This window comes from Neopelma chrysocephalum, unplaced genomic scaffold (genome assembly GCF_003984885.1).
Source record: "Neopelma chrysocephalum unplaced genomic scaffold, ASM398488v2 Primary Assembly neopelma1_22b, whole genome shotgun sequence".
In the NCBI taxonomy this organism is placed as follows: domain Eukaryota; kingdom Metazoa; phylum Chordata; class Aves; order Passeriformes; family Pipridae; genus Neopelma; species Neopelma chrysocephalum.
Window position 1 is genome coordinate 6624263 of NW_020897690.1, and position 15060 is coordinate 6639322.

Sequence of the window (15060 nt, forward strand, 5' to 3'; positions counted from 1 at the left end):
CTGCAGCTGTACTAAAGCTTTTGGGTGTGCATGTGACCATATCACCCCTTCTGCCTCCTGGGATGAACAGCAGGAAGCTAATGTCAGAATCTGCCAAATCTGACCAGTAAGTACAAAACAGGGGAGCATAACTTTTTAAAGTGTAATTTTCTCATTCCTGAAACAACAAAGCCTCTTGAAGTACATACTGCATACCTTGGGCTTCTTGCCGTAGAAGAGACATAGCTGATGGCAGCAGGAGTAGCTGGGAGTAAGGGTGTCTGACAACCACACGGTGAAAGCTGGAGCAGCAGTTGTCTCTACACAGAGCCTCACACTCATTTCAGAAAACCTGGTAGTATAACGGTGCCACTGTGTCATCACTGTGAGACAGGGCTTCAGTGTGCCCTGAGCTGGATCTTCCCAGGGATACTATAAGCTCCACTGGGATAGATATTTATTTCCTTCTGCATTTCAGGCATCGGGCTCAACAATACCAGATGCAGTCTTCATTTTACCCAGGACGAGATAATGTTGGGGAAACGCTGAGATAAAATGCTCAGTGACAAATATAAAACCTAAAATTGACCAATTCCTGATGACATTTGTGGGGCCAAGATTTTGGCTTCAGAGTTTGCACAGTATGCTTCCTTCCTGCATTTTGGTGAAGGGTTAGTGTATGTGTGTAACTCTTTGTTTCTAAAGAATTCTAAAGAATTTTCATTTTCAATTTTTTGATTAATTTCTGTTCATTTCTTCTGCAGTTGGAAAGGGTACTTTAAGGTCCAGATTCTAATTTCTTTGATAACACATATAAGACCAGAATAACTCTTTGGAGTTGGCTTTACTCTGTATAAAAAATTTCTGAAATGAGTAGTATGTTAAAGTGAGAAAGAACATTCCCAATTAATATTTTTACTCCTGTATATAAACGTCCACTGACATATGTTCACACCTATTTACGTATATGTATTATAAATACATACATATATATGTATACATACTTATATACATATATAATGTATTTATGTATGTGTATGTATTTAGGTATCTCTAAATCAAGGACAGGTTCTGTCTCTCTCCATATATATTTACATACATGCATATGCTCATACAGGCATATATGCTCACATATATATAGCACACATCAATGATTTAGATCATTTACTATATATTAGATATGTCTTTTTTAGATAGACATAGGTAGTTTGTTCTTGGTTATCTTCCTGGAGACAGAGAATATGCAGGTCGATGAACAGAATTCCCAGCAAGCCAAGTGAACGTAGAAAAAACAAATGTGTTGGACAAAAACTTAACTTTCCTTACAAAATCATGCCCTGTTTTAACATGGTAATTTGTTCAGTTAGACACTGCTTGCTTGCCAAAAGTTGTCCAGTGGTTGGCTCAGGTCACCCTAAGATAATTAGAAATAGGTTTTAATTGGTAACAGCCCACATATCTTCCTTTCCTTGATCATAAGCCTTCCAGGAGTTTGCTATATTTTGCTGGTCTTCCCGAAGTTTCTAAACAAATGCAAGCAACTGTTGCCTTTAAAAGGAGACTGTTTCTGTACATAAAAGTTTTAGAATTTTCTGTGTTTGTCAATCTTCTCTTGATTTTCTCATCTGTATGAGATGGTGTTTAAAATGAATATACTTTTCTGCTTATTCTTTTATTTCATGAGGCTGGTATATCTCTACTGATTTGCTCTTAAGGACAGCATATACTTTCATGTGATCTAAATTAGACCAAAGCTCTAGTGACATATTCAGAGGTTTCAGATGTCCAAGGGCAGTTAGCTAACTTAGGGACTCAGCCAGAAATTTGGTCACCTGAAAATGGATGGTATTGTATAATGATGAACAATATTAAAAAAAAAGACTGTAAGAGGAAATCAGGTGATTATGGCTAAGAGAACACTACACCACAAAGTGCTGGTGGGCAGGGTTCTTTTGAGACTTTCTCATTAATAGTGTATTGAAATTTCTTATTCAGGAAAGCCTTGAGGTTTGCCTCTGCTGTGCCATCCTAGAATGAGAAATGGCTTCTTGCCTCCTCCCTACAGTTTGAGTATGACAAGCCATGTACTGGTTTTCAGCTAGTCCCACCAAAAGAGAAAAAATAATAAAGAGAAAATTTGGAAATCTGAAACTTGAAAAATTCTAAAATGTTGAACATTTTTAAGCATCGTTTTGAGGTTTGGCTTAGGTTTACATGGGTGTTTCAGATGCCGTTCTTTAGCTCTGGGGAAGGTACTCTTTTCTCCTGTTGTGAACTGTTGGAGGCAACAGGTAGTTAGCAAACCCTAGTTCAAGTCCTTTTTGTGAGTCAGACCAAGAGAGTGACCTTTTCAAGGAATATGGGATATCTGACTATTGACTATCACTGTCTTTTGTCTTAAAACAACTTGATATGTTTCATGGGCTGCAGAGTGGCTATTGTGCCTGATGATCTGGGGACAAGCTGGTGCTCAGAGGGACACCCAAGGCCCAATCTCTGGTCTGATTCCAACAGAAAGGGAATCTGACCATGGATCTCCCATGTTCCATACGGATATCCATGTAATTAGGCTGCAAGATAGGATGGAGGAGGAAAGCTCTGTTTTGTGAATCTAGCTGTTTGCCTTTAGTAACAACAAGGCAAAACAAAAATCCTGGCTTGAGCAAAATTTTCTTGATTATTACATAGACTGCTCCAGTTCTTATTTTGCATTAGACAACTGTTCATGACTTGATGGTTTAACCAAAAAAAGGAACAGACAATAACCCTGTGAGCTATAATAGTTATACCCTATTTTAATACTGTATGGTATCTTAGATGGCATCAAATTCAAGAATTGTCTCTCTAGATAAAGAGAAATTGCTTCTGGGAATAATGACCTGTTTGTTCTTCTTGATTTCATGAGTGCTGTCCATAGCCCAAACAAAGAAAACAAACCCTCTTGTATACTAGCTATTGGCAGTTTTGCTGAGGGAGAAAAGTGAGAGGAGTCACCACTCTCTTTGGCATATTCTCTCTCTATTCTGCAAGAGTGACAGGGAGAACTAACATCTGTTTCCCAGTGAAGGAAGAGAGAATAAATCTGAAATTCAATTTTGGAGACTAAAAGACATTCCACTGTTCCCACTGTCCTAAGATATACTGAAGGCTGTTCTCTCATTTTGGGATGTCAAATCGTCTCCCCAGTAACAGCCCCAGTAGTTCCAGGGACCTTTAATTAACCCTGCTAACTTGTTTGGAGCTGCAAAGCTCCATGTCCTGTCTCAACCACAGCTGCAGATGACAGCATAGGATGCATGGTTATAGGCATATATGGTAATTTGTTCTGTTTAGTGATTTTGAAGAGAATGACAAGAGACTTAGTGAGTATCACAGGAGTCACTAGTTCACCACACTGCTTGCTTTGAGTAAAACTAAAGGAATGCATATTATTTTGCATTATATAATCCATTATAGAGTCCATATATTTGTGCTTTTTCTATTTACTTTTTGGTTTTTGGAAATTTGTAGTATATTGCCCAAAAGGAAAAGCGTTATGTCAGATTGCTGCTGAATTTTTGAGTCCTTTCAGATAAGACACCAACTTGAAAGAGCACCCAGAATGAAAGAAGTGACATCTGGTTTATTGTGTCTTGTAAACAGTTAACTTAAAACACTGTAGTGCCAAAACACATCTTTTTACTTTAAGGTACTCCTCTAGTATCTTCCTCTCTTTGTCTCTCTTCTCTTTTTTTACTTCCTTCAGCTAGTTAAAAAAGGCTGGACACAACTTCCTCCAGAGCACATCAGTGTCACTCTAAGTATCACCCAGAAGAATGTAGTTAGGAAACAACACATGACACTCACCCACACATCCCCATGAAAGTAAAATAATTAGTTCTGTCATGTTCTTTTTCTTTGGATCACTTATTCTGTTGGTAGGTAGGATCTAATGAGCTAGAGTGCCAACATGAAAAGGAAGTTCTGGTCATCTTGGGATGAGTTCTGTCGTTAGTTCCACATGGACGTTTTCTATCAGTTTAGTGTGTTTATGGATCACAAGCGTTCCTGCACAACCACTCGATGCTGGACTGGTTAGTGTTGAAGATGACCAGATATTAGCTCAGCCTGAACTTGAAAATGCTTCCTTAACTTTCCAAATCACCATTTATAATGCTGTTTTACAGGTTTTTTCTAACAGTCTGAAAATATAGACTGAGAGTCCAGTGCAGATAATCTCAAGGCCACATTCTAATTTCTGCCTGCTCTAGAACTGCTAGTGATTTTTTTTCTCAGTGTCTCTCTCTCATCAATTTGCTTTTCCTCTCTGGCCCTTCCTTTCTCTATCCACATCAAACTATTATTGTTTTGCCCACTTGACGCTCTCAGTGGGATGCTGCCGAGTACAGAGCATTCTAGCCCTCATTCAGCCAAGCTCTTTCAGCATATGTTTTATTTTAAGTGTGTTACAGACCAGCCCAGAACTACTGTATATATTGGGCTTTTTCACACTCTTAATGCTTTGTTAGACTGGCACCAGACCATTGAAGAATATTGTGAGGTTTCAATTAATTATGAGTTTGTGTTTGTCTTCCTGCTGTTGGGCTTTCCGTTCCAGTTTACAAACACAATTTTTAGCACCATCAGTCATACCAAGAAATAGTAATGAGTCCAGTCTGGCTAAAAAGAGCGTGGCTGCTGCAGTTCCTTCTGAACATGAATTTGTCCAACCTGTCTCTGGAAGAGGGGCTTACCTACTCCTCAGCAGCAAATATCCCTCGGTCCTCTTGCCAGGATATCCTCTGCTGTGGGTGCTTCATGTGCTGGGTCTACATAGCAGGTGGCAGACTGGAGGAGTGTAGGAGAGCTAGTTATAAAAAAAACCCTCCAGATTGCATTGTCTGCCTTCCCCCTGCCACTTAGCTGAGGGAAATACTGTCAGCGTCAAAGTACTCACTCCTCCTTTTTCACTCCCACCTTTTGCTGAGGCAAGAACTCTTTCTTTCTACAGCAACCAGCAGTCTCTGTGTTACACTGGGGTTTTCTCAAAGGAGGGAGCAAACTATGGTGTTCTGTGTGGTCACTCTGACTTGAGGTACCTTGCAGACCTGATGCAGAATACAGGGCACCTCCAGAAGATGATTCATCCACCTAAAATTGTAATAATCTGAAAATGCCTATCTTTCCACTGATATTAGGGGGAGCTTGAGAAGTCTGTGTGTCTAGGCTGGGCATCCTTGCGAAGTGACTAAGAGTTAGGCAGGATAAATATGGGCCAGATTGCTACAGGAAAGGAGACTCTTGGATGTACCGAGTTGCCATCCTGTGTAACAGTGTGTACACGAGACAACCAGAAAGTTTTAGGCAACTGAGCCTTGTGTTTATTTGAGTTATAGAAGGGGAAGAGGATTGTGAAGGGGGAAGAGAAAATCATGTAACTACATTGAAACCGAGACAGTCAAGAGGCCTATCTTAAGTCTGCAGAGTTAATCAGTTGCGTTTCTGATCAGACTGACACCTCAGAATAAATTAGGGCTAAAAGTGACCCACCCTGACACAGAGCGCAAAGCCCAGGGGTCTTTGAGGTAGTCAAGCTCTTTGAGGTACTTGCGCTCTTTGAGAGGCATTTCCTATAAAGGTAGTGCTCAGTTTGCCTAACCCTGCCATGATCTACCTTGTGTCAGAAGTTAGGGAAAGAGGGATTAGCACAGCTGGTGATAAATTTTCCTGCTTTTTTGCTTTCTTCCTATCAAGTTTTTGCTGATCAGCATAATGATAGCAAAGAATCCCATTGAGCTTCCCGGGAAAAGGAGAAAGGTGTAAAAAAATTGCTGTGTTCAGTTTGCCGGGATGAGCTAAGTTTTCAGATCTTTAGAGGCAAAACTTTTGATGAGTCATTTTGACAGGATTTTTGCCATAAATCACTGTTTTTCTTGCAAAAATCAGTGGTATTCTAAAACACAAGGCTGAGAAATCCTATGTTCCCTATGTGCCTTTTTAATTGTCATTATAAGAAAGTCCGAATACGATATTTACACACCTCCTCAGTCAGTTAGAGAAAATCTATCCATTTTGACCAGCTGTCCCTTCTGGAGATAAATCTTGGCCTTATCATTCCCATGTGGATAAAAACATCCTGTGGATGACAGCAAATGATTAGAGGCCATCGGCTTCAGTGCCACTGCACACATTTAAAACAGGTTCCTGGTGCTGCTCCCTCTAGGTTGTGTAAGAAAGACTGTGGGTCTTTCTTTGTGCAAACAGGACAAGGTGGAAAAGGCAAGCGTGATATTTGAACCCTATTAAATTTGAATCTTTGAGTAAATTAGGACCAAGACTCCTCAAGTCTACCAAGGAGAGGAGCTATTTCTTAGATAAGTATGTTCTTCAGAAACTAGTTGGATGCTAACACCAGAGACTGCAATGGCAGCAGAAAGGCTTCCACATAGATGGCTTTGGCTTTCTGTAGGTCCACAAGGGATGCCTTAGGGACTGAAAACTGAAAATCCCTGAGGCAGTTCCAGTCATGAGAAATTAACCTTTGTAGAGATTTGCAAGTAGCAAAAGCCATTGTGTGGCAACTCACGCAGGAGAGAGGACAGTTTCGTTTGTCGGTGGCTGCTTTAATATTATGGCAGTGGAGAGCAGCTTAGGGACAGAGTATCTGTTAATTCTGAATTCCCATGATTTTTTTATGTAAGGTAAGGCTACTAACACAATAATCTTTACATGCATAGTGTTTTGCATCAGTCTATTTCATGGCTATTCACCAAAGACATGATTTGTTATGAAACCTTCTGAACTTGTCAGTGGAAGACAGGCTGTTTAGTTCTGGCTGTAAATGTTAATAAAGTTGCTGCATGCTCCAGAGCCAATTTTCCATACTCAGCAGCAAGGTACACACCTACTGAGGCAGTGGTTTAAAAATGTGCTCTGCTAACTCATAGTCAGGTTCGGGATCCATTCTAGTATTTCTGCTCCCTAGATCTATAAAAATATCTTCACTTACACGTCTAGGACACAAAACAGATTAAAAGATGGGAACTCTTCAAAGACTGCAAGATTAATTTAATGTCCTGCAGATTCTCTCAGTAGGCTAGTGGTAAAAAAAAAAAAAGCCCTACAGCTTTTCCAACCTGTATAAAATATTTATCTGCCAAGATTTTTAATGGCAGAATCTGCCTAAGTATTTACTCTCAGTGACCTGTATAGTTAAGGCTTACATAATTACACTATACACCATTTACTGGAAAGGCTTTAAATATTCATTGACTTCTCATGTTTTAATGTAAACAAGGCACTTAGAATACCTAGGGTTTTTAATTCCTGCAAGGTGAAAAAGATGTCTGAAGCAGATGCCACTGTTTGGACAAGTGTTGCTCTGAAACAACAGGGCAGATTGATGGTACTTAAATGATAGAGCACAGTAGCTTCTGGGCAGAGACGTACATGTCTGTACATCTCTGATTCTGATCCCAGACCAGTATTTTTCAGAAGCTAACTCTGCCTAAGTAAGTACAGTACAGTTGAAAAAAAGTGTAGAATGGGTGAATAAACCAGACCTTTACATATTATGACTGCCTTCATTGAATCCTGTCTGTTTTATTGGTTTGTAAAGAGCACCTAGCCAAAACAGGTGGTGAGGGGAGGCAGCGAGGAGTTTATATACACAGGCCTGGGCAAGGCACCACTACGTCTGGTGCAGGCATTACTCCTGCTTCTAGAAGTAAAGAAAACTGTACTCTTTTCACTCTTCATTAGGGGACAGGCAGAGAACATACCTATTGCTTGCTCCTCCTGGCATAGAGGAACAAGACTTAGGGCACAATGGGCACAATGTGGCTGGTGGCTGCCAGGGATGGGAGAGAGGGCCAGGGAAGGAGACAACTTCAAATGCATCAGACATGAGAACTGCCACAATTACTCCTCATCCACTGCTGCCATTGTTTTATATGTCTAACTGATTTACAATTAATATAACCTGCATTTTCTTAGATTACCCTATCTGGCACAGTTCTATTTCATGTGTGAATTATTATGATTGTGCTGTGAAGCCAGTTCTTACCTGTGAATTTCAAAGTCAAAGGCAAAATCAAAACATCACAAATTTGAGATTTTTGTTCAGAATTTTTTTGTTCTGTTATTTCAATATGTCAACTAAACCTTGATAGGAAACAACACAGAATTCTTTCCCCAGTAAAGAGCCTGCTTTTAATGAATCACAAATCTGATTCATTATACTTATGCTTAAAGAACTGAGAAGGCATTTAACATCATTGAAGTATTTTAAAAAGGTATTTGAAGGGGGACAAAGCCCAGCTCCCCTTCATTTTAGAAGTGCTGAGTTTTTTGCAATGGATGACACAGCAGCCATTCACTTTTGCTCACTCAAAGCAAAATAGTTAACTTCCAGGCTTCTTTTATCTTAGAGCTTTTAAAGATGAATAAACTAAAAAGCAGCAGCTGATCAAAATAACAAAGGGTAGTAAGGTGCCTTTAGTTTCTTATAAGAGTGTCTGCAAATTCCTGGTGGAATTCTAGGCTGGGCACTGATGGAGCTGGCTAAGGATATCGATCGCCACTTGAATTCACTGAATAAATAATGGTTGCCATAGTTATTGAGCGTTCACAACTGGTGGGGAAGCACGGAAATCTCCAAAACACCTCCTGTGATAGTTTTGCTGGAAAATCACCCAATTAATTCTGTCTCATATCATAAAAATTATGTCAGATATGCAGGATGCTTGGATTCCTTGTACTAGAATTGCAATCATAACTGAGCATCTCTGTTGCCTGTTTTAGCAGCTAAAGAGAAAAGGGAACTTGCTGTCTCTTATATTGCGTGGCAGAAAGGTTCACTGATATTGTATAACTCCAGCTGTTCTGAAAAATCTTACACTTTCAAAGCACCTTTTGCTTTGAGTTTCAGAGTATGGCTCTGGGTTATGCTGAAGAAAGTGAGTTGTCTCCATTTGTGCTAAGGATGCTGATGTGGTTTTTTCTCTCACTTTGCAGAACGACATGGATTAAAAGAACCAAAGAAAGTGGAAGAGCTATGCAACAAGATCACAAGCAGTTTGAAAGATCACTTAACTTTCAGTTGCCAAAACAAAGGACAACCACTTGAGTCTGCAGAGAAGGTACTGGGTGTTCTGGCTGACTTGCGTTCTCTCTGCACGCTGGGACTGCAGCGCATCTTTTACCTGAAACTGGAAGATTTGGTGCCAGCCCCTTCCATTGTCGACAGGCTGTTTCTGGACACCTTACCCTTCTGAGTCAAACCACCCTCCTGAAAGGCAAACGCCCACCAGAGCAGGCAAATGGATCGTGACTTACAGCTAACATTTCTGCCCTCACTTAACAGAAAAGCAGCTCCGAGTCTAAAATGAGGTCTTTTCTGGCGCTTTGTCCTTACAACCTGAGGCCTGAAACTTACTGGCTTACTGGTTTGGGGTTGTGTTCTTTGTTTTCTTTTGTGTGATTTGGATTTTTTAAATAGCTAATAAGGCACTTTTGGACAATGCTATCCCAGCAGCAGTAAAAGGTTAACATGACTGTTTTAAATCTGTTGTTTAACACCTCATGGTCTATGAGGAATAAAATTGTAGAAGATGTGTTTGAAAACAAGAACAGCAAATAGTTGTTTGCCAGGGTAGTATGTGTTTTGTGAGGATACCTTTAGCATACTTCCTGCATCAAGGGCACATACATCAGCACAATCTAAACAAAAATTCACTTTTTTAGCAAAGTACATTCAATTAAACATTTCATACAAATCAAATATAGCAAAATGACAATGGCTGTTAGCTCCCATGTTCAAGTGCAATTTTTTAAAGTGCTGTCTTACTAAGTCTCGTTTATTAACTAATTTATTTTACTAGGAAAACAAATGGAAGAAATAAAGTGAGAAAATTACAAGCACTAACTTACCTGACAGAGTTTTCCGAACTTGATTCCATGTAGCGTGACTTATTGACAAATGTAAGTGGAAGACACGGGAGCAATTGTGGCTCAGTTGTTCCTTAGCTAAGGAAATCCGAGTAAGTAGTGATTGGAGCATACAGGGTCAGCATCAGGGATAGTTCCATTTTAGATTTCTAACATAAGTGACTAGTTAGTAAACAGACAGAAGATCGTTTTCAAGAACAAGCAAGTCTTGTAAAATAGTATGAATGTAAGTGCTAGGAAGGATATAGTGGGCTGCGTTTAAACATTCCGTGTTCGTACTCCTTTTTGTATGTTTATACTGTTGATGCCATATTAATATGAGATAATTTGTTGCATAGTGTCTTTATTTGTATAAATGTTTGTATGCATGGTATATTGTAATGGCTTTGCCTGTATTTATTGCAATGACTGCCAGCTCATGGGAGCCCTGTTACACATGATAACTAAATGGGGTGTTCACACTGACTCAGATACACCAGTTGGAAAACTATATACATATATATAATGTGTATATATATATATGTATATAACTATATTTGTGTGCGTGTGTGTGTGCGTGTCTTTTTATTAACCATTTGTATATAAAATATCTGTCAAATCACAAGCAGAGTTATTTTACAGTTTATTTGCAGTGACTTCTAAGGCAGTACTGTTTAGCACTTTGATATTAAAATCTTGCTCATGTTTTGCTAAATTCAAATAATATTTAAAAATTTAGTTCTAAAAAACTTTATATGCACTGTATTAAGTCAAAATTTTGTTGGTCATTTTGCTAAGGAAAATTTTGAATGTCAACCTGATGTCACTGTATCTTTTGTTAGCTTTAAACATTCTAGCTTTTGTCTTTTTTTAAACTATGCTGTTTATATGGAAATTAAATTATACAATCAAACAGATGCCAAATGAATTGCCTAATTGCTGCAAAGGATAACCCAGATATCGAGTCACTGTATGGTTTTCAAATAGTAATCTGGTATTTTATCACTTACTATGTTTGGATGTGCTTTTATGAAAAAATTATTCTTATATCAAGATTTATAGTAGTGTCAATAGGGAAACAGACTTCTAATCACTATAGTTAATATTTCTGGTTTACCTGCAGATAATATTTGGAAAAGTATTGCTTTTTGTATTGACTTTTAAGCTTATGTGCAAACATAATAGCATAATTAAATATCAGAAAAGCTAATGTTTCTTGTAGGTTGCTGTAACAAGCCTGACCAGCAAGATAAATATATTTTGACTGAATTTGCTTTTGTATATACTTTATATATATATATATACATATATATATATACACACACTCACACACATGTGCGCATACAAAAACATACAGACACAAAATCCGAAGAAAGTATGTTTGCTTTTGTCTCCTTGTGTAAGACACAAGGTCCCTTGAGAAACTACTTTTATCTAGGGACAAATCCTGCCAGGTGCTGAGCACCAGCCAGATGAGGGCTTGCAGGAGCTTTTTGCGAGTGGGCCCTTACCAAGGATTTTCAGGCAAATCAGCATAGTACAGTAAAATTCCTTTTTTGTTGAGCAAGGTTTATTTATTAAGTGGAATGTGAGTGGGAGGTAGCAGGTTCGGAGCCCCATGTGAAATTTCACGTCGTCTGTGTCCTCCAGTCTTCCATAGATAGTCTTAGCTGTGATACTCTCCCAAATCCCATCATCTGTGGAATTGTCCTTCATGTCAACGTCAATACACTGATTCATCCTAGAGTGCAACCAGTGACAGGTCACAGTGGTAAAAGAAAGAGTTAATGCAGAATAAATCTACTACTATTCTTAGAGCTCTCTCAGTGTGAACATGCCTTTGTCTAGGCAGAATTCAGGAATATATCAGGTGTTAAGGGAGAGTGCCTTGCTTTTATTTCAGACAACAGTGTTTCAAGAGTTTCTTCACTCCGCTAACCAGAATACTTTTTTTCTTTCTTCTTTCTTTTTCTTTTTTTTTTTTTTGTGGTGTTAACCTGTGGGTTGAAAGAAATGCTCATGTACATATACAATGTAAATTAAAATTATTAAATTGAATAACATTTTTTCAGAGGCCCCATGTGTGTTGAATAAGTATGCTTAATTCTGTTAAAATCTGATGTGAATTTTTTATCATTTATAAAACATTAAAAAAATTGTCTACTTGAGTCTTAAAAGTGGAAAAATTGGTGAAGCATGCTTAAAAACACTGGCAATTTAATGGCTAGTCTTTTGATTAAAACAGCTTTTATATAAATACATGCCTGCAGTATCTGGTTATGCAATCTCAATTAGATATTGAGAGTTGGACCATGGTTGTCCCAGAGGTTGAACTACATACGGACCAGAACAGAGACACTATTCTCCCTTCACTGAATTTCTCCTCCATGACATAAAGGGATTGTAATTAACTCACAGCTGATGAGGCCACAAGGAAGAGAGGGGATGGCTGTAGGGCTCATAGCACCTGTGTCTGGCTAGAAGAGGACAGAGCTCCAATCCCATCTTCTGCCCCTTTGTGCCAGTAAATCCTGGGAAGACATCACTCCAGCAGGCACCTGCATCCTTTTCTTTGAGTGTGCATCCAGCTCCTTTCCTTACTGTGCCTTTGCTTTGCAGGAGGGCTCACTTATCCCCTGCCAGACAAAACTGTTTGGCTACAAATGCATTTTCAACAAATGCAGTTTTGGGAGGCATCTGCCACTGTTCTGGGTATCGCCATAAGTACTGATGTCTCCGGCACCCCTCTGCAAGGGGGTTACATCAAGTGATGTACTGTGGTGGGCTGCAGGATTGGCAGCTGCAGGATTGGCAACTCCTTCCTTGGAAACGTGACAAAACAAGACACTGGGCAAACTCTTCCAAATTATTTTCTGGTGGATATTTTTCTATGACTTATTTTTAAAATTAATGATAATGAAAATGTGTTTTGCATACTTGTCCCTTGTTAAGCAAAACATTCAGACCTTGAGACGAACCCACATCAGGGTCTGAATTTTCACCCTCCAAGACAAAGTTTATCCTTACTAAACTCACAATTATCTCAATTTGTAATTATTTTAGGGCCTTGTGTCCTTACACATGAGAAAACTCTACATTCTGATCTAATTCACCTGCACTTGTGTCCTTATGTGTGCCTTGTGTGCCTATACTCCTAAACCACATCAGTGGCAGAGCCTTTGCAAAGGGATATGATGTCCAGTGGTTACTCTGGCAGTGGAAGGTTGGGCTGAGTAAGGAATATAATAGCAGGTTCCTCTGGTAGAGACCATCCTTGGATAAGAGACTGGCACCAAGGCACCCAAAAATGAGAAACTGTGACTAGAGGTGAGTCAAAGCTCTTTCTACAGCTTCCCTACTTTTACTTTTCACATTCAAGTTCATTTTTCCAATATTCAAAGCTAAAATTTCAATTATGCTGAGGAGGGGGAGAGAGGAGTTTAACTGTATAAAATTAAGCATGGTTCTGGGAAAAATTGGCAACTCTATGAAACATGTCTTTTGATTAATTATTTGTATTACAGCAACACCTAGAGGCCACAGCAGAGATCAGGACCCCATTTTGCTAGCTACCCTAATTAGCACCTCCAGTACCCAACCAGGAGAAACTCCAGTCCAAATAGACAAAATAAAAAGAAGGAGGAGAATGCCATGCCCAAGGACATACAGCATCTCAGTCACAGAGTTGGGAATAAAAACTTCTGTTTGCTGAGCTGGTGTCCAGTGAATGCTCTTATTTTTTTTCCTTTTCTTTCCCTTATGCTGCCACTGTATTGAATTATATGTAAACATGATAAAAGCATTGAAAAATTCAAAATAACTTGGGTATTCAAACCGACCTTCTTTACCCTGCTTATAAAAGTCATTCATGAGACTATTCAAAATCGTGGTTAATCACATGTTTTGTGATACAAACTAGATAGTATTTAGAAAATAAATATTTAGCCGTTCTTTATTAAATTAATGAAACCAACCATTAGGAATATTGCAAGATATGGATTAAACAATAATTACTAATGGACAAGAAAGATTAACTTTCAAAAATGCCAAACTACTGCTGTAGTAATTGAATAAATGGGGTATCAATCAAATTCTTAGCAGCAAATTACATATTTGAGAATTATATTCCAGACCTATGTTTGTGAGAATTATTAATGCAGTAATTTGTCAAATAAAAGTAAAAGAATCTAGTTTACCATATGGAAACATTTATAGCAAATTTTATTCTGTTTTCTTTTTTAATCAGACACCCTTATGTTTATATTTATAATATGGAATGTTCTGGCTGCATTTGATTACAGAAGAAGTTTGAATATTTGAAACTGTGACATGACTGTGAATGTCAAATGAGATCAAGATTCTGACCTAAACCCACAAACTCAAGGATTTTCTTTAAAGAAAAGGCTGAAATTCTAGCTTGTGCTGCTTTTGGCAGTGGTAGAGTTAATTTTCTTCACAGTAGCTAGTACAGGACTGTATTTTGGATTTGTACTGGAAACAGTGTTGATATTACAGGGATGTTTTCATTACTGCTGAGCAGTGCTTACACCGAGGCAAGGCTTTTTTTGCTCCTCACCCCACCCTGCCAGTGAGGAAGCTGGGGATGCACAAGAAGTTGGGAGGGGACGCAGCCAAGGCACTTGACTATAAATGACCCAAGGGATTTGCCATTCCATATGAAATCATGCTCAGGAATAAAAGCTGGGGGAAGAAGAAGAAAGGTGGGGACATTCAGATGATGGCCTTTGTCTTCCCAATTTACCCTTAGGTGTGATAGAGCTCTGCTTTCCTGGGGATGGCTGAACACCTGCCTGCCCATGGGAAGGGGTGAATGAATTCATGCTTTTGCTTTGCTTCTGTGCATGGCTTTTGCTTTCCCTGTTAACCTTCCTTCATCTCAACTCACAAGTTCTCTCCCTTTTACTCTTCTGATTCTCTCTCCCATCACAGCAGCAGGAAGTGAGCACGTGGCTCTGTGGCACTGAATTGCCAGCTGGGGTTAAACCATGACACACCTGTAAATAGATGCTCTGTATATGGCAAGATACTTATGTGTGTGTAATGAAACTACTCAAGTAGTGCAAAGTTCTGAAGTCATGTAAGAGACAAGACCATGGGGGGAAAAAAAGGCATTTTTTTCACAATGCTTAATATTTTCATTGAATCATTGAATCA

At 38.9% G+C, this 15060-nt stretch overlaps 1 protein-coding gene across 1 annotated transcript in view; it reads left to right on the forward strand.

The window, feature by feature from the left end:
- The window catches only part of NR4A3 (nuclear receptor subfamily 4 group A member 3), a 29577-nt gene extending 17435 nt beyond the window's left edge, over positions 1 to 12142 (forward strand). The window contains exon 8 of the mRNA XM_027678913.1: positions 8974 to 12142. Within this exon, the coding sequence (XP_027534714.1) occupies positions 8974 to 9233 (260 nt within the window). The 3' untranslated portion in view covers positions 9234 to 12142. The remainder of the gene's footprint in view (positions 1 to 8973) is intronic.
- The last annotated feature ends 2918 nt before the right edge of the window (positions 12143 to 15060 follow it).